Below are 21,089 nucleotides of genomic sequence, written 5' to 3'. Positions count from 1 at the left end.
ACTGTACAGCGTTGAACTCCCTGTTTGCCTTTATAACAATGGCAAGCAGGTGTCACAAGACCAGAGACAGAGGCTATCAAGCCCCTGTGTTTGTACAGCAATAGAGGACATATACAAGGCAGGTGGCATCCACTGGGTGTGAATATGGGTGCAGACACCATACAAATCCTTACACTACTGTCACAATGCTGCTGCAAGATTGTTCTCTAGGCCTCCATTGGTTGTGCAGATGAGGAAACTGAGGCCCAACGCATCATGTGTTTCACACATCTAAACTATATTCTCACTGAATCCAAGTCAGCTTGGCTTAAAAACCCACTCTGAGGATCTCAGAAGCACACCTCGGGGAAACATGTCCATTTTTTGTTTACCCAACTCTAAGCCTCTCGTTCTTATTCGTTTATCTAGGAATATTACTGAAGTATTGCCTCTCCCATTCTTTTTCCAAAATATCTTTTAGGGACACTTTGATTTAAATAAAAAGGGGAAACATGAATTAATAAAGTAATTGTTTTCTCTTATGTGCACATTATTCCAAGGAAGAGAGCTCACTCACTTAACTTCTATCTTCAACCATGAGAAAAAAGAACCTGCCATCGAAGAGCCTGCTAATATCCCGAAGGTCGCAAACTGTCGCAGGGAGTGAGGCCTCACCCTGGCTGTCAAACACAATCACAAGCTCAATTTGATTATTGTGTAACAAATGCTCCAGCATCTTTCCGTGTGCCAGGCCCTAGTCCAAGAGCTTCAAACTCCTGGCTCCACAGCAGCCTCGAGCATGGAGGCTTCTGCCCTCAGTAGGTAAGGAAGGGGGAACCAGGGGCCAAGCAACTCTGCCAGTTGTGCTCCAGATGCCATGCAGGGCTCTCTCCTGACCTCTATCAATGGTCAGGATCTGCCTCACCTACGCAGCCACCCTTCTGTGAAACAAGGACAGATTCTAGTCAATAGTAATATTTTCTTTGCACACAGTTTTCCATTGTTCTAATATTTTTTACAAATCTTGACCTGTGCATATCTTTTAGATCTTCACTCCAGTGTTTTGAAGGAAACACGTGCTTGAAGCAGAAAAGGGCTTCTGAGGGTCTTTCTCTTTAATAGCAGAATGACCCCTCTGGAAACTTCTCTGGGCAGGATTTTGAAGTCATAAATAATTCAAATGCTCACTAAAGACATGAAGAAGGCATGAGAATAAATCAGAGAACTTGTGAGCCCTATAAGGTATAATTTTTCATGCTCAGAAAATGTTGGGTCAACTCCCAAGACGACTAGGATAATGATCCAGTTGAACGGCCACAGATGACCCAAGTTTTTCCAGAATCCATCTGAGTTTCCACTGGAAACTCATTAGAGCTCTTCCACTTTCAAACAAGAGGGAGAAGCTGTGAATGTACCAGCCTTCCCCACGGGTACCTGGCTGAAAATCTCGTGCCAGCTTCTCTCCGGCTCCAGGGCAGTTCCTCGTGCAACATGCCCCTGCCAGCTGCTTCTTCTTAGGGAGGGGCAGCGTATGTGATGCTACTGCTGTCCATGGAAATTCATGTGGGATGTGAGTTATTTGTCACTATGATTCTAAGAGCAAGCACTGCTCTCTGTATGTCTAGGGTTGTGATTAAAAAGAGACGACATTGCTTCATGGAATTCAGATGTGTGGCGTTGGCCAAGGACAGCGACTGGCAGTTGAGGACTGCATCCGCACCACGTGTTTTTATAAGACGTCCAACCAATTTCTGTTTTTGCAGTTATGTCTAACTCTCTGTCATGAGGGTCCTATCTGCACAGGTATAGCATCATATGGAGTTGGCTTGTGCACAGTGACTTCTCCCTCCATGCCCTGAAGAGCTGGCTGCTGTGACTCTGAGGTTATTCTCGGGTAGGGAGACAGGTGCAGGTGGAAGGAGAGTGTGAACTGAAAGTCTTCCTACTCTACCCCACCAGGCCATGGACTGAGGTCCTCTGGGTTCCAGAAACACTCCCAATTTCCTTCCCCGTTCAGAACCCAAAAGAAGCCCACCTCTATATTCCTTCTGCTATTTTCCTAGTTCTACCTCTTCCTGCCAAACCAAAAGAAGGCAATTGTGCAAATTTGTGTAAGTCACTTACATGAATTGTCAAAAGATCCTGGCTCAAGTCATTTCAGCAGCGTGACAGGCACTGTCTGTTCACATCTCTGCACATGAGTGTTGGCAGCAGCTCTATGGAGAGGGCTGGGAAGGCAGCATCTGACATTTCATCACCTCTGCACAGCCTGTGCCTCCGATATGGGACCATCCAACAAACCAAAGGAGGAAATGGAGGGTTTAGACTTGAAACATCCGGGTAGAGATTTAAAATAAATTCATGACATCAGCCTACCCAGTTCAAATAACAGAAATGTATTCCTGACAAGCTTCCCGTCTCTTCTTTTCAATTTATTACATTGATTAACACCCCAAACCATTAATTCCATCTGTGTTTCCTTTCCTTCTTTTCTTCATGCTGTCACAGAGCACTCTAGGGAGATGACATTGTTCATTTTGAAAATAACTGGTTCCATGAAAAGATTTGGAATGTTAAAAAAAAATTAACTCTTCGAACTGTATTGGTTTGAGACATCAGGGGCTGTCTAGGATAGGGTGTGCATTAAGGAAGCTTTAAGTAGTGGTAATTCTTTATTATTCAATAAAATATTAAGGCTTCACATTTCAGAAAACAGCAACCAAGGGCATTTTAAATGTAAATCTAAGTAATTAAATCTCTCTAGCATGCTAAAAAGGATTATTTCTGGTCATTATTTCCCATATCCTACACAAATATTTAGTAGAAAAATGTCACACTTTACTCTATCAAAAGGTCACAGGGATCATCAACCACTGATGCTGGCCTTTGTCCTGCAGCATGCTGGCCTATTTGCAGACCAACCTGCATCCTTGGGAAGAAAGGCAGTCAGCTGTTACAATTAGCCTGGAGAAAAGACTGATGATCAAGGTCACCTGTATTGCATAATAGATGGGCCTCTGATGCCTGCAGGATTCGTACAACACAGATCTCCTTCTCATGGGTTCTCCTTATCTCAAAGACCATCTCAATTTTAATGCTTTTTCCTGGTCAAGGGAAATCATTGATTAGGACCAATGCACTGTGTGTGTTGAAAGGCAACAATAAATATCTTGAGTGACTTTAGCAATTAGAGTCCATTCACAAAGCAGTTGGTATGCTAGTTTTTATTTAATGTTCATGGCAATTCTGTGATATTATTTTCCTTCTTTTACAAAAGAGGTTCTAGGGGGTCAAATGCCATTTCAAAAACTAGATGTAGTACGTATGCAAATTGAATCAGATAGCCTTGTGGCAGAAAGTTAGTGTGCTTTTCTCTCTACCTGCATTTTCCAGGTTGTATTCCTTTGGCAAGTCACAATCTGTGATATTGAGAAATAAAGAAAATTCTGTCTGACAAAATTATTTGACTAGGAACCCTTCTATTTACCTGTATTTTATCTATGTATACATATATAAGTATATATAGATGTAGCTATTGATAAAGAATGTGTATAAATAAAATGCATATCTATAATACATAATATATATGAATATTATATATTCTGGATAAGTTATATATGTATGCTATGAAGTGTATCTTTATATATAATATAAATAAAGCAGTATATATTTATACAAATACATAAAATAAATGTTTAAATATACAATGAGCATATGTAAAAAATTAAATGTGTTATACATTTAATTACTACATCAAATATATGTTATTATATATAGTATATATATATATATAAACAGCACAGATGTACTTATGTAAATAAGTACAAATAATTTTGGCATACAGATGTTCATGTGATGCTAGAATATACAGGGATACTGGAATATACTGGACAGATATCCCAGTATCACAGAGAACTCTGTATAAATGTGCCCTGCACTATATCCATTCAAGAAAATGTTAAGAATGTATTTGGTGCTTTCGCAAACCATTGGCATGCCTAGGAGAAAGAAAAGGAACAAAGGGAAAAAGATAATTCTAGTAACAGCACTGATAACGAGCCTTTTTCACATTCAAAACTCTACTGCCCCTTCCTTCCTCCCTCACCAAGCTACCTCCATACCCTTGTATGAAAATTCAAGTAAGAATGCATTTGGCATATCAGCTGTTATCTTGATATATGATATTTCAATACTTTCAGGTCTCATGTCCAAGTTCTTTGATGTGAGTTATTTAAATTTAAGAACAATGGCTGAAGATGAAAGAGTAAGAAAGCCCTCTGGTGCTATTTCTCTGTTTGTAAAAAGTAATAATTTAGTGTTATATGTGATGATGTAGTGAGTCAGCAAACATAAATATCTTCAGGGAATCTTTTGTTCTGCTATTTTCCCCTAGTGGAAATTATCTGATCGGGGAGGGAATATTAACTAAAATTCAGACTCTAAATAAATCATGCTAGTTTCTATGGATTCTTTTTTTTTTTTTTTGGGGGGGGGGAACACCTGTAAGAATTAAGCTAATTCTACTATCAAGTTAACTGATGGGGACTATAGACATTGTGGTAAATTAAGAAGTGTTGTTGTTGTAAGTTGGAAATAATCATTGGCTTTACAAGCCTAGGGAGAAGCCTGGCCGACTTCCGGCCAGCCTGGAAAGAGTTGAATTTAGAAGTGCGGTGTCTGCCCACACATGCTGCTGTTGACGGCAGGTTTCTCTTATGCAGAAACAGATCAGGTCACCTGTGAGATTTCTGAGTGTGTTCTTGCGGAATATACTGGATTGTTCCAGTCAGACTTAGCTCTCTCTCTATCTAGTAATATAATTTGGTCCAGACACTTAAACACTCAGAACCTTCATAATGTCAGTGGGAAAAAAGATGATAAGGACTTTCCTGTTCACATGTAGCATTGTTCTGAGGGGAGTGCTTGAGAGTGAGAAGTGCATGCTAGTGTTGAGAACTGGTTCCTTCCTCACAGAGCTCTATTTCTATCTTGATACCCATCTGTGCCTATCGGTGTTAAGATAAGCATGTAAGGCTACGGGTGTGAATAAATAGCCATATGTTACTCATATAGTGTGCATGTTTATAAATTATACAAACATATAATAAGCTGACTGAAGCTCAGTGTCACCATGTCACATAGTCTCACCTACCTCAAACAAGGCTTTGAGTCATAGGGTTAACCACTCAGACTTGAGAATAAAAGCCAGTGACTGAGCAAGATGGTAAAAGTCACAGCTGGCAAGGAGAAGTGACGAGTGTGAACCTCACTCTAATACTGTGACCTCTGGCAAGTTCCCTAAATCTTTGGAACCTCAGCTTCCTCACCTGTGGAAGAAACTTCATCTCCACTCCACTCTCAAGCAAGTGGGAGCTGAACAAATGGCAAGTGTCATCATGTGCCTGAGACCACGCAGCTGGCAGGCTCAGCATGCTGCCATGAACCACAGCTGCAACAGGCTTCTGCTTCTCTGATGTAAGGAGAAACAGACATCTATGCACTACACAGAATTCCACCCAAAATCACTGCAATTGCAGCACTGATCATCGTGAGGAGGGAGTCTTGGGATGCGGGTGCAGTACCCCTGCAAGCTCGGGGTGATTCTATCCAACCTTAACTGACTGTCCCTTCCATGGCACAGATGAGGAATCTGGATGTTAGGATGTCAGCTTCCTGGGGCCTTGGCCCAGCTCCCCAGCTCCCAGGGGCCTGTGGGGGCGTGGCTGACCTGACTGGCCAGTTCCTCCTAGGAGTCCACTCTCAGGTCTTCTGTTCAGTGGAAAAAGAAAGAATAGGATCAACCTGGCTGGTGCCATACATCAGTGCATCTCTCCTGATGGACAACAGGGTGGAACCAGCTCCTGATCCTTTTCCAACTCCTGTTCAGCATTTCAGGCTGCCAAGCTGTGCAGAAGTGATCAAGGAAACACACAAAAGGCAAAAAGCCTCACGCAAGAAATAGCAGACTGTCAGCCTTGCTCACTTTAAGCCACCCTTGACTTAAAACATTTGTAGTTAGGCACCTCTTCTTCAAAAGCCTTTCCTACTCCGAGGCATAAACTTAGACTTAAACTTAGAGGCTACACTGTCACATTTGCCTCATCAATTAGACATTATTTTATGCAAAGTAAATAAAATACATAAAATAGTACATATCTATGCTCGAATAAGGTTTGCAAAAGTTATCCAACCCCCACCCCCCTGGCCACCCCCAAGTTAATGAATTACCAGAACTTCAAGGAAGGTAAAGATTGGCTATGACTCTTAACCTTAACCAAGCCTCAAACCCAGGATCTAACCTAAGTGTTAACACCCAGGTTTAGTTGTGTTACCTTACTGCACCCAAATTGGAAGCAGCGTAAAAGCCAGAAGCTGTCTTCCATGCTTTCCACAGGCGTTCTCCAGTAAAGGAAGGGACAGAGACAGCATCTCTGCTGGCGTGGGGATGGGAGGTGAGTGGGCTGTTAATAAATGCCAGCCACCCGAAGATGACCGAGTTTGTTGGTGGTGCCTGCCTAAAACATTTGGCTTTGGTTTTTCAGCTCAATGACCAGGCTTCTGTGAAGACCTAAGTAGGGCATCTTTGGATTAGTGAGCTGCATTGTAGGAAGCTCAGAAGTTTCCCAGGCAGAGACACGGTGTCGTGTTTCCCAATATAATTTATGCTCTCAAATACTTCTCATATGATAGAGAGTCAGTGGGGGAGTCATGCGTTTTCAGCCTCACTGGAAATTATCAGCTGGGCTAAGCTGTGCTGTTGGTGAAATGAAATTGTTGAATGCTGCCTAGATCTGGGACCTTGGCTTGATTTATCAGTCAGAAATGAGTCAGACAGTTAAACCTCCCTTCTCTGTGACACTAACCTGTGGTACGTGCTCAGTCTTTCAAAATGATTTACTGGATCAGTTTAAGAAGCAATCAGAAGAGTGATCAATGTGTTCCAATTCAGTAATGAACCTACTCCATGAGGCAGCTGCTTCTCTGACCCCACTGCACAGATGAGGAAACTGAGGCCCAGTTTAAATAACTCCCCTAAAGTCATAGCAGTGGAGTTAAGATTTGAAATTCAGATGTTCTTTCTCGCTCGCTCATCAGTGAAAAATAAACTATGCTCATCATCTCACCCCATAACACATGCAAACATTCTCATCACTTCCAATGTTCTTCAGACGGATTATTTTTTTCTTATATAAAGAACATTTTCTGGAAATGTCTAGGCTCATAAGGAACTTAAAGGGTGCTTGTGAATTCATAAATAGTGCAGTTTTCATGTCAACAAGCCAATGCTTGCTAATGAACTTTTGAGTATATATTTTTTCCAAACCATTACTGTTATAATTAATAGCTTATATGATTTAAATGTGAGATGCAGTGTTGATGGCAGCGTTATTTCCCATCGTCTGTGTGACTTTAGATTCCTAAGGTTCTCTGAGTTTGGTCTTGAAAAAATAGGATAACCCTAAAGTAATTGTTCAAAACTATTCAACTTACATCTACCTCCTGGTAAATGTTACTTTCTCTCATCCAAATGTTACATGTGGAAATAAAACTCTCCGTTGAAAGCCCTCTGTACCTTTCATTTCATTGTTCCCTAAATAAAGCCACACACTGATATCTCTCTCTCTTTAAAAATCAGACTCAGATCCCAACACTTCCACCTTTATGCAATATTTTTCTTTTGCCAAAGCAACAATCAAGGGCTATGAAGGGAAACATCAAAACAAACAAGTAAACAGACAAACAAGCAGTCTCTGAAAAATGAATACCCCCAAAGAGGCTGTCTCCCAGGGAATTGCAAATCTCAGTCTCTTTCTGAGGAAGAACAAGCTCAGTATTTCTTACAGAGATATTTTCCCCCTGACAGACAAGCATTATAATGAATTAACTAGTTAAAAGCTGTTTAGAGAAAGAGCCACTGCCTCTTTCTGAGCACGCAGAAGTAACATGAACTGTCTGAAAGGTCTGAAGCAGGGGCGGTGGGTCCCTCCTGCAAGCTGGCCCTCAGGCTTCTCCCTGAGAAGCTGTCTCTGCCGCGGTGTGTTCCCCTCCCTGCAGCCTCCTTCCTTGCCACGGGTCCTGGGCAGCTCTATCAGTCCAAATGGGAGCTGAGTTTGCAAGCTGACGGGGATGGAAAGGGCTGGTGGCGCTGATGTCAGAGCCAGGAGACAGCTGCGATTGGATCTAATTAGGCTTTGCAGCAGCAAATAGACAAGCTCCCTGCGTGATTGGCTTCAAAGTGGCTGGTGCCAAACAACTAGCAGAGGTGCAAAGTAGAAGCCTGCCTTCGGAGCCCAGATCAAGAGAGGCCGCCTGGAGGAGGAGGGCTCTGGGAGCCCAGACCCACGGGAGCACCTGCCTGCCCAGCCGGTCCTGCCCTCCAGCCCATGGAGCTTCCGCTCAGCTCAGTGGCTCTCAGCACAGCTGGGAGCAAGTGACAGAGAACAATTAGAGCAGGGAGGGCAGAGCGGGGTCTGTGACCGCTCAGTCCTAAAAAGTAAATCCACCCGCTGATTTGCACAAACAGAAGCATTTTAGAGGCTGCAGCAGCAGCAAGAGAGGAAAGGTGAAATTGTTTAAGAAAGGATTGTGCTCCTATTCTACTGACTCCTGACCATGGCATCGGTCCTGGGGACCAGCAGAGGGTCCGGAGGGCTAAGCAGTCAACTCAGATGCAAGTCCAAGAGGAGAAGGAGGAGGAGGTCCAAGAGAAAAGGTAAGGATCTGGATTTCTGAGCTCCCTCCTACTCTAACTCTCTACTCTGTTCCGTGGTTCTCTCGTCTGTGGGTTTGCCTATTTCCAGCAGCTTCACTTTAGGATGCTGGCGGGATGCGAGTACAAAGCAGCGTGTTCATCTCGAGTTCCGATGCCTTTGTAAATGGCCGGGGGCTTTGGGGAGCCCAGAGGGAACAGTGAACAGAGCAGCCAGCTCAGCAAAGCCTCTCCTTTGCAGGGAGTAGCATTCGGAGGGGAGTGCAGTGCTGGTGTGCCGTTTCCTCAGACTCGAGGGTGACTCCCTGCCTGGTCTCACTCCATGGCTGCTTTTGCCCCTCTCAGAGGGAGCATGATTAGCGCCAAAGGAAACACTCACTTAAGCCAACATTCCTAAAAGCGAGGGAATGAGTCCCTGTGCCAGCTCCTCCATCCAAATTGCCTTTAAGGAAGGAGGGGACAAAAACCCTGACATTCACCTCCCCAAATTGACGGACAGTTTCTACTCAGAGTGATAACTGATACTTGTTGTTTTGTAAACACTGGGACAGGACCCCAGAGAATACAGGGCTTGTTCTGGTGAAATAAGCAGAAATTAGCACTGGAAAGAAAAATAAGCATTATATCTTTTAGTGGAAAAAAAAATAAATGAATAAAAATACAGCCTGCAAACCAGAAAATGAGAAAGAAAGAAAAAAAAAAACAGCTGAATGACAGGTTGCTGCTAACACACTGTCATGTCTGGGCCTTGTTACCAATATCCTTGGAGATTGTCCCAGTGAAGTTAGTCCTCAGCGCTTCCACAGAGGAGCGGATGGGAATCAGCAACTGCCCCACCGTGAGAGGCTGTGTCTTAAAATTCCATCAGAGCCTTCATGCATTCTATGAAAGGAAGCAGAGATTCTCCTTTTCCAGAGAATTCTTTTCCAGAGAGGAACTTATTTTTCTTTTCCAGAGAAGAACAGTTCCTGACCGAGTCTACCGGAAAAAGTTTAGTTTTTTTCTGTTGTTTGGAATGTTTGGTTTTAAAAAAAAAAATGAATAGAGAGCTGTGATAAGCAATTGGAAAGCCAGAAAAGTAAAACATTTTCAGATTTTCTACTTTTTTCTAGTGCAGGATGCATTGGTAGGTAGGTTGAGTGGCAGATCTCAGAAATTTTCATCTTTGTAGTTAGTAGTCATAGGTAAGTTTCCATCACCTTTCTTAACTGCTCTCAAAAGTCCCCAAGTCCTTCATGACTTTTTCAAATAATAGGAATTAGGCAGACAGTTTGAAGACTTAAATGCCGAAGTCCAAGAGTCATTAATTATGATTGCGTGTTAGGACTGCAGGGCGTGAAGCCGGACTAACAACTTCTGTGAGATTTTTCAGAATGGGGGTAACTTTATACCTCTAGGTTTATCCTTGAGCTGCTGAAATGTATACCCCAGTTCTTCATTCTGTTATCTGAAAATTTCATTTTGGAACAGATCTATTAATGTCTTGCAAAAATAATACTATCATAAAGTAGCCTTGACATTGACAAAAATCACAAGATTTAATAATGGATGTAATTTCTAAAAGACAAAAGAGGGAAGGTTATCTTGTATGCTTCAAGTGTTCATGTTTCTCAGTGATTTTTGGATATTAAAAATTCAAGAACTGGGAATAGTATTTTACAATAAAGTGACCTGTAAAAATAAAATGTAAGTTGATGGACTTCAGTGTGCCTTCTTCAAATTCAGTCCTCTTACCTTTATGTGCCAGGTACGTTAGCATATAAAGCTTTCAATTTTAGAAAGAAAACTCAGCCATGACTTCATTTTTCTATAGATTTAGCTATCACAACTCAATACAAAAATATTATAGGACTATTTCTAGATCTTAGTTATTTTGAATAAAACAAATTTATTCATTTCCATAGCCAAAACTTGATGGTGTGAAATTTACCTGTAGTGTCTGGGGACCACTGTCTCTATAGGAAAGTCACATCAAACTGCTAAGTATTTGCTTTTGGGGGAAAGTTAACAGTGTAGATGTAAATTAAAAAAAAAAATTACAATAGCAACTATGGGAGATGTTAAAACATTAAATAGATCAGTTTCTTTAAAATTCCTAGCTTTTAGAGACACTTGTTTTTCTGTTCTGTCAAAAACAATGGTGAATTTCAATTTTTTTCCTAGCATTCTTGACTGTTAACAGTAACTGAATAGAATAGTGTCAGTTTTTGAATTTACTTAATGTTAAAGCTCTGTGTTTTATCACAATTTAAGAGCCACATGTGTATTGATAGTTGTTAAGGAATTTTAGTAAGGTCATTGAGTACCAACTGAAGTCACTGATTAGAAGCACAAAGAAAGGTTTTTATTATATGCAAATAAGGAAATGAAAAGAAATGCTAACTTTTTTTGCCAATTATATGTATATTTCTACCTATTCTAATGAACAAGAGTCATTTTTGAAAATGCACTTGTAACTTTTAGTTTCCTGGTATTGTGAGGTGTTATCAGTTTGCAATATGCATACCAAGCACTGGCTTTGGTGTGACTTTTTTATTACACTTTTTATTGTCAAAATAATCTATGGGCTCTGAAATAAAAACTCTGCAGCTACAGCTTAAGAATTGGCATGATGCTTTCATTATTATTAGATATGATCCATAGCTTCTGAAATGAAATATTTTCCTTTACCGGGGAGTCGTTAGTCACCATACCACATTGGAAGTAGTACTTATCTTTAAAAATGTAACAAAAGAAAAAAATTAGCCACAAAAGTTGTCTTTCAGGTATTACATTGAATTACTCTCTCAGCTCAGCTTTAAGGAAGCCTCTCTGAGTCTGAGTAAGTCCCTTCCCTTACATGATCAGAACTAAGGCCATGCATTTTTGCATATTTTCTGTGCTATGTTTTAGTTAGGACTTTCTCTTATAAATTGTTTACTAGTGATTTGTATTCTCTGTACATATGCAAAATGTCAACATTTAACTTTTGACAGTAGTAAAACAGGCAGCCAAAAAATTGTGAAAAAGAGTGGGAAATCATTTAATTCTTGTAGGTGTGATGAGACAACATCCACCCTCCCCCAACAAAACTTGTGAGAGACCTACCAGTTTATTCTGCTTCCTTTTCATTCAAAGACTTTCAGGAAATAATGGAAGCACTTGTGTGTTATGGAAACTGGACTGCTACCTACCCCACTCGCGTCCACACAGCTCATTTCTCCTAGAGATTATGAGACTGCACTTCATTTTGTAGTTCTGGGAAGAAGTATTAGATATGGTTGCCCACAATCAAAACCTATGCTGTTGATAATATTAAAGGAATGTCTTACTTGTTTCAGTTAAAAAAAAAAAAAAACGAATGATGTGAATATGATAAAATATGTATAATTTTATCCCAAAATAAAAAAGAAATAATAAAGAAATAGGTATCAGGGCTTTTAATTAGTATCAGATTAACAAGATAGAATTAAAGTCAGTACTGAGTGTGGTAAGAGCATACAAAGGTAGTGCCCTTAACATTTTATCAGGTAATCTCTGAACCACTGGATAATTTCAGGGTAACTTGTCTGAGGAAATTCATAGTTATATTTTTAATTATTAAGGTAGTACATGTGTTCTCTCTCATACACCTTTTGTTCCTTCTTTCCTGTATGTAGTTTTCCTAAGAAGCATAAATTAGCATGAAGTACATTTTGTAAATAAACTATTTTGAATATTTGGCATCTTTGTAATAATGTATATAATGCCTGAAAATTCTGAGGGAAAATTGCTCTTTCAATGCAAGCACTTTTAGAGATAGATTAGGATCTGATACAAATTCACCTGATTCTATAAACTGAACAGAGGGAAAGGGTTTTAAGTAAGGTGTGTCAATCATTCAAACTGAGAGAGGGAGGGAACTTTTGGGGAAAATTTTGAAATGCCTATGAAAAGTCACCTGACCCTCACCCACGCTTTTTTTTTTTTTGGAGGTATTGGACAGCAAAATAAGTTAGTAATTAAAATTCAGATATTATTTCTGGGTGATCAATTATAGAGTTTTAGAGAATCGAGGATGATTTTAAAAACAGTAATGTAAAGTGTGACTCTGTAAAAGTGGACTGATGAATCACGGGAGGTAGGAGAACCGGCTGCTTGCTCAACGTTGTCAAATGCAAATAAAAGTTGGCAAAAGGAACCAAGTAAAGTAGAGCAGATGGAATAGACACAGGCTTGTTGTGAAATGAAATTCCATGAAAAATTAATGAAATAGAAAGATTGAGCTAAGGATAAAAGTAGAGAGGTCGGGCGGCTTTTCATCTTCTTCCCTCCTCAGTGCCAAAGTCACAGGACTCGAGGTGGTCTAACTGGGTGGGATCAAGCCCTGCCGCATCGCCCTGTCCCCCGCTCTGCTTACGCTCTCCGGCAGCTCTTGAGAAAGCACTGGGTTTAGTGATAAAATTAAATTGATTAGACCATTTGCCATCATGTAATTGTGTAGGGCTTTTTTTTTTTTTCTTCTCTTTTTAAAATTTGTATTAGTACCTCTGGTTTCTAGCGACCCGTGTAATAGCAGTAATTTGAGATGGCTTCGAGGACATTAGATATGATGAGTGAACTTGAATTTAGAATAAAAATGTGAGATTCATGTATCCATGTCTAAATAGTGGTGATTCAGTTATGGCAGAAGTGCTGTCCCAGAAGAGCATTATGTAAGAAATGTAAGAAAAAGCGGAATAAGGAAATTGTGTTTTTCTTTTTTAGGCAGGCGATAACTTATTTCCAGAAAGCTTTCAATGTTTAATTTAAAAACCACATATACATAAATGTATGTTTGCTATTGTGTACATATGTGTGTATGTGTTTATGTTGCTGTCTGTGTATGTGTGCCTACACATATTCAAGACATTTGCAACATTTCTCTACCTTCTAGCTTATTTTTCTAAAATGCTAGGAGAGGAATGTGTTTTAGTAATAAGGATAGTTTGGAACAATCATAAAACCGAAATTAATTATACTACTTTGGTCTTCATCCTTTCAAAATAGTATTTCTAAACAGAAGTTGCTTGGTAAAATGGGGCTTTAACTACCAGGAAGCAAAATTTCTGAAAGCATAAATTTTCACAAGGAAAGCTCTTATCATTTCAAAACTTGTGGAAGAAAAGTGAATGCTAAATGAAATATGCAAAACACCAATATCCTTCACTAAATATTCAGGCTATCGCTGCATGTCCTCACTCTCCGTGTGGATATGTATTATAAGAAAAAGCAGCACAGCCGTGCGGGGCCTGAAGTGTAGCAGAACCCCACTGATTCATGGTGCTAAGTGTCTGTAAATAGAATGAATCAAAATTAACCCCTATCTTTTCAATTAAATGTTTTTCCTCAAGTGAAATACAGACAGAAATGCATGCTGTTAAATACTTGATTATGCACAGAGCATTGCTTATTCTTAGATATTAAGATATTATAATTCACTTAATACTATACCACTATCAAATGAAAGACATTACATTAAAAAAGAAAGAGAGCTCTGTTTAATTCCTAAGCCCCATATAAGTCTCCTATGCTCTTGTGAGACTTTAAAAGAACAGAAGGAAAGAATACAGTTAGGAATCTAAAACCTTGGGCACTCATACTTGCATATGAGACGGCCTTGATTCCAAGACAGCCCTCTTTTGGTGATTAAATTCAAGCTTTTAATATTTATTTGCTTGTTCTGTTTAAAAGGAATAAGGTCTGGGAATATCGCATCTGATTTCTCAACTGACTTTGTTTAAGCCACATCGTTGTAAATGGGGCTTTTAGAGCCTTAACTCTCCAGCTGTAAATTTATGAGTGAATCCAATTTCCCAGGAACCACATCAAAGAATTAGCAACCTAGATACATTTGCTATTTAAAAGATTAATATTTTTTCTAAAGAAGCTTGTATAAACAGGCGACTTTTTTTCTAATGATCAATAAATATTCGAAAATAAAGAGTTAACCTGGGTCCTCTCCACATACTGTGGATATTTAGTCATCTTTTATTCTAGTTACAATTATTAAGTATGAAGGGCAGCAAAATAATTTTCTTTTTATTATATTATTAATGGGGAATGAATACAATTAGTATCTGGTTTCTGTTTAAAAAAAAAACAAGAATGACTAGCAAATGTCCTTTTTGTACTGTAAAATATATACACACTCTCATTTGTTTTAAATTATAAAAAATAACCAATAAATTTTTAAATCTCTAAAAAATAGCAAGCAGGTAATATAATGTTTATTACTATGAAAGAGGGAATATTATGTTGATTAGGAAACAATGTCCAAATGGAGGATTTATATAAACAAAGAAAAATGGCATTTATATTTAAGATGGAAGAGACATAAATACTCAGATAAAATTAGATTTTTTTTAAGTTAATTTCTTTTGAATCCCTAAGGCATAAAATGTTTAAAGCTTTTTTTCTTTTCTTTTTTAGCTGAGTACACTTAAAATGACAGGATTGAGGTTGGTTTTATTGAGCTGCTTGGATGCAGGGAGGACAATTAAATGAGACTTGTTTCAGGAACTGCTAATTCATTTCCAAAGTGAATATTCACACTAACTGAAGTCTCAAGCTGAAAAGGTGCAGCTCTGTCTCCCATTTTATGTGATCAAAATCTCCAGCAGATTAGGAGAATAGTCCACAGCACTGTAGACAAAAGGGGAAGTAGAGAGATATTATTTCTGGTTTAAGTACCTGTTCCCTCCTTTAGCTAAAATCTGGTTACATCCCTTCCACCCAGGGCTTTTATAGCAGTTTCAACAGAGAACTTACTCACAAAGGGATCAAGGATTTTTCAGTTGCTGTGGGTTCACCATCCAGATAATAAATAAGACTAATACTGTTCAGAATATATCAGTAAGCCCCGTTTTCTGGACTCTCTACTGTACAGGAGTGAATCTTACACCCAGACAATAGCTCAACACTTTCAGGTGATTTGCACGTAAAAGAAGGTGTTCCTTTAAACAGTTTAAGCAGGATGTGCTTTGGAGAATTTTATAGATTTAATTAATCTTTGCTGCACCATTTATTTGAGATGAAATCTCTGATTCTTGTTTCCTACAGCTGATAGAAGATCTGCCTCATCATTTTGTAATGTCTTACATGATTTCTCAAATATGTCTTCTTAACATGGGATTAAAACAGGAAGGAGGGCTCAGATCTCTGGAACTGCAGCCTTCACTAGTTGAAAATGCTAGTCTGCTTCAAATCCTTTCTATGTCTAAAGCCAACAAAAAGGTGGGGTGCAGCTGTTTCTAAAAAAGCAGGACTGGAATCATAAAAGCCTGCTCAAAACACACACCTAGGACACCAATACCTGGTGTCAAATCTTACTAGTCTAAAGCCACTGGACATGTACACATTTCCTTTCTTTAGGAAGGAGCATTTCCTAAAAGTTTAATTGCTTTTAGAAAAGTGCAGTTTAATACAAAAATGACAGAAACGTCACCAAATTGGTTTTGACCTCCTCTGCACCCCGAGTCTGGCTGGGTTCACTCAGCCCTGTCACTAACAGATGCTCCCCTCGCACTTGGCTCGTGGCTGTGAAAATAGACGTGTCCTTAAAGGAAACACGCGCTCAGTTTTATTAGCGGATATTCAGGCCTGAGTGCTGAAACATAAAATGTGCACAAGCTCAGACACTATCCGAATACATTTTAAAAAAAGAAAAAGGGGCTTTTATAAATTTGGGAGATGAACAAAAGAACACTTAAAAATGCCTCTTGCTCTTCCTTGGATGCATAAAAATGCAGAGGGTCTGTTTTAACCACAAACATAAAAATATGTTATTTGTGCTTCAACTCTAAATATTAATATTTAGATGAAAGTTGCTAAAGGGTTCTCTGGATTCCAGCAGCATGTGACCTTTTAATTCAAAACATGGTTCAAGGAGAAAATTTTAAGATTCAAATGAATCCTCATGCTCATTTTTTTACAAGTAAATTTGAAAAAAAAAATCCTTGTGACAAGTCTAGGGAAAACAATGGGTAAGGAATAGCTTTTAAAGAGCATTAAGACAGGAGAATGGGATACAGAACTCCAGCACCGCCAGAAAGATCGGCACCAGGAGCTAGTTTTAATGCAAGAAGGCAGACAAGGCCCTGCCAGGCCTCCAACTGCCCCTGTGTTAAGCCCTTAGCACCAGCAGATGGGCTCTGATCAGTCCTAGCAGAAATTCACGCAAATGTGTACTTACTAAGCACTTAGGATGATCACATATTTTTATTTTAGATCTATCAGACTTGAGAGTTCTTATAATCTTAGGTTGTCAGTGGTGTTTCTTAATCCAATTTTTAGGGATGTCAAATTATAATTTGGCTTTTCCATACAGAGAAAGGTAGCATTCATGTTATAACTATACTTGTGTGTCCTAAGTAAACTCCCCTAGATGCAAACAATAACAGACGACCAAATTGATAATAGGTGTGTGTTTATTGAAAGCATAAATATTGAAATGGCTGAAGATTCTCTAGATTTGGGAAAGTTGGCTTATTAGATGCACATTTTTAAATGAATATTTAAGACACCATTTTTAAGGAAAAAAAATCCTGGCTACACTTCTAAAAGTACAAAGTCCTGGAAGGAGAGTAGAAAGAGGACTTACTTATGCTTTCTAACGTGGAGGAAATGGCTAAGTGCTTAATTGCAAAAGTTTCAAAACACTGTATTTTAAGTTCCTTACATGAGTTTTTCACACAGAGAAGTGAAATAAATCTCCCTGGTTTTGCCACTAATAAAAAATAATCTACCCTTTAATATCATAGACAAGAGAGAAACCCAATCACAGTTGGTAGGGAAGGATTTTAAAACAGGGAGAAGGAGAAAAGAGGCCATAGGGAAAGAGGTTGGATGGGAGAGAGAGGTGTTCAGTTCTCCTTGTGTGTTCTGATTTGTGAGTATCATCCTGCATTTTATTTTCTTCATGTTCCAAAACAGAAAGGACATTTTATTTGAAGTGTAAGACAAACTACCCAATTCTGCTCTACCTGCAATTTTGCCTTAACCATTACACGTGTATTTAGACAGACTGAATTCTATGATGTGTACACACTACTTACTCATTTACGAATCCTTTTTCTTCAGTACTTGCTAACTCCCATCCCCCCCAAAAGTTGCTGGAGTGGTCATCCTTTCTAAGTTTATAATAAGGATGGGGCTATAGGCATACAGATGTAAAATTCAAACACAGAGGGAAAGTAAGCTATCAGCACTTCAAACAATATTTGGATCTGTGGGGTTTTTTATTAAATACAAAATCTTTTATGTTTTTTAATCTGTGGGGCTTTTTTATTAAATACAAAATCTTTTTATGTTTCTAAAAAATTGTGTTTCCTATATTATTTCAAATGAAACTCCTGTATGAAAATAAATCATTAAAATAGAACCTCTTAGTTTGTGCAATTTTATTCCCCCCACATATCAAAACATAATAACTACTCAGTTAAAACCCATGGAGAAAGTTGATTTTGTTTTTGAAATAAAAATTGATTAAATAACTAATCATAATATAGTAGGGTGCATTTTCCAAAGAGATTGTGTATAGAACATAGGAGCTGTAGCAGTTTAAGGGAAAAGTGTACGATAGTGCTTAATTTGTAAGCCATCCTTGGGAAGATTTTGAGGTTGGACATGGTTTCTTCAGCCCATGTTTTGTAGATTAGCTGCAGATATAGATGTGGGCATTGCTTCTGTCTGTGTCATGACTTTTCAAGGGTGGGGCCAGAAAGAGTACATGTGTGTTCCCAGAAATTAACACCGTTGTGGTCTCATAGAACAGAATCAGTAAGTGGTGTTTCTACAATTGACTATCAAATTTCAATCAGAGATTTAGAGAAGACATTTATTTATTTTTAAGTTTTTATTATGTAACTGAATTTATTCACTTAAACATTTATTGGCCATCTTCCGTGTCAGTCATCATGCTAAGTGGAGTGGTTAAGCAGTGACAAAAGCCCAGAAATATGTTCTAAAAGAGCCAGAAATCAAGTCTCAGTGTGGTCAGCTTCTCTGCAGTCCATATTAAAGAGCTACTCCCAGACCCACCTGTGAGAGAGTCCTGGAGGTACATTTCCACTTTTTACCAACTAGACATGCCAATCATTGGCACCTTAGGGATGTTTGAGTAGAAGGAAGAAGATGAAACCCTCATACCCAAATACCAAAGAGTGAAATGTTTCCTTGTGAGCATTGTTCTGGAGGCTGACTACACTCACCCAGATCCAGACAGATTGTCAGTTTCTCTCCCATACCTCCAGGTACGGGAACATCTGTCCTCAATATCTATACCTGTAACTGTTGCCAACCTCTTCCTTCTCGGCCACCATCCTGCTTCTAGGATTATAGTAATTCAGCTCTCTCCTCCTTGCTGAGGGCAGGTATGTGTATGTGTGTGTGTGTGTGTATGTGTGTGTGTGTGAGTGTATGTGTGCGTGTGTGTGACACAAGTCTAATAACAAACCCAAGACAGTCAGGAAACAATGGCTTCTGACTTATAATGGAGCTCAGCATTATGTGACAGAGATCAGTGGCTCTGTCTAGCATCATGGAAAACTAAGATGCACTACTCTTTGAGGTTTCATGGCAGGAGTTCCCACCACTATGTCCTTCCAGAGTTTGACACAGGGTATGTCATGAAAAAAGACAAAAGCCACTGATGTGTCCCTCATTTCTATGTAGACAGCATGTTTCCTGGTCTTTCTTATTGTTAATGTATTATATAACTTCAAAAAAAATATTGGATATCTCTCTGTGTGTATCTCTCTCTATAAATATATCTCAGTCTCTTCTCATATTCACTTATTAAGCAGTAGGCATATGTGGAACCTTCTCCCAGTGTGAGCAGTAGAAGAGAAAATTATTTAGTGAACACTGCCTACTCAGACTGTTCACTTTGCCAACGAAAATTTTGGTTGAAGTACTTAGGTCTAGATATGTGTTTATAATGATACTTAAAAAATGTTTCCAAACTTGAATCTGAGGGGAAACAATAAAAATGCTGATAAGTGGAAACCACACACTAGAATGAATTTTATGTTCTGTTTGTACATATTTATGTGTGATAAATTATAAACTCTACACAACAGCAATCTGACATTAGCATCCATGCCTCTTCACTAGGAACTGCTTTAGCTTTAATCCAGTGTGGTTAAGGGAACCATCTTACGTCTTGACTAACTTGGACCTTTCTTGTATTCAAGCTGAGCTGATCATTTGAGTGCTTCCCAAAATGATCTTGGTCAATGTCTTTCTGCTATAAGATGTCAGTGCATTTATTAGGGTTCTTACCATAATATCAAAGCCTACAATTTGTCTAGAAAGAGTCATATTTCAGAGATGAATATAGACAAACCTGCTGTACTATAACTAAGTTCCTCTTCTAGTGTTCCATCCTGGGGTCAGTTGCATCCTGAAATGCAACTTCTTCTGCAGTTTCACTGGTCTGTGGGTGTGTTCTGTATGAGTTGGAAGCAAAACTATGTGATTTACCCTGCTACAGTTTTGCAAGAAGTAATGAGCTTCTAGGGTGGTTTCACATAAAAAATAAGCTCCCCAGTCTCAATGGAGAAAAAAAAATAAATGGAAACATGATAAGACACTTCTCCGGGCGACAGCCTGGACAGCTAACCTAGGAACTTTGAGTTTACTTGTGTCAAAGGCACAACATATTAACTACAAATTCATGGCATTTCACATATTTATTTTAAACAATGTTCGCCTAGCTCAAAGGATAATAAAAGAGAAGGGAATACAAATACTGAAATAGCCACTGAGTTCAGACTCTGCCTTTGTATTTTCAACAAGATTCTCTAGAATAGTCAAGTGTCAATCAGCAGTGATGAGACTGTTCAACCAACTACCCAGTTGGCCCTCAGGCAACAATAAACATTAAGCAATAAGGTTTAATACAATAAACATTAGTAACTAATATTTATCAAGTACTTACACTGACCTACTCCAGATGTTTCTCTCTACTGCATACTTTGTTATCTATAAAACAGAAAGTTTGAATTATAAGACTCTTTGAAATACAAGATTCCACCTGCATTTCCTGAGTGAATATATATATATATATATATATACATATATATATGATCATGTGTATAAGTAACTATGTAATATATATACATACACACAAATTCTTACAAGGCATAACAAAATGTTAGTCATATTTAGGTGACGTATGAATGAATGTTCAAGATACAATTTATAGTGGGAGGGATTTTGTCTATATTAATAATATTAATATATTTTTGTATATATTTTTGTATATATTTTGTATAGCGGGAGCAAATTATAAATTATAATTTATAGGGGGGATTTTGTATATATTAATCTAAATTAACTCAAAAATGTCTAGTTAGACAGTGTATTAATTTTCTAGGGCTGAACTAACAAAGGGACACAG

General features: G+C 38.7%; 1 protein-coding gene across 1 annotated transcript in view; it reads left to right on the top strand.

Annotated features, from left to right (window-relative positions):
- The first annotated feature begins 8,592 nt into the window (after nt 1-8,592).
- The window catches only part of ADARB2 (adenosine deaminase, RNA-specific, B2 (non-functional)), a 430,525-nt gene continuing 418,028 nt past the window's right edge, over nt 8,593-21,089 (top strand). Inside the window, exon 1 of the mRNA XM_012731274.1 lies at nt 8,593-8,692. Coding sequence (XP_012586728.1) covers nt 8,593-8,692 — 100 coding nt within the window. The remainder of the gene's footprint in view (nt 8,693-21,089) is intronic.

Source organism: Condylura cristata, unplaced genomic scaffold (genome assembly GCF_000260355.1).
Source record: "Condylura cristata isolate star-nosed mole 26May11 unplaced genomic scaffold, ConCri1.0 scaffold00030, whole genome shotgun sequence".
Classification (NCBI taxonomy): Eukaryota; Metazoa; Chordata; class Mammalia; order Eulipotyphla; family Talpidae; genus Condylura; species Condylura cristata.
Note: the sequence above shows the minus strand (reverse complement) of the source record. Positions and strands in the feature narration are given on the sequence as shown.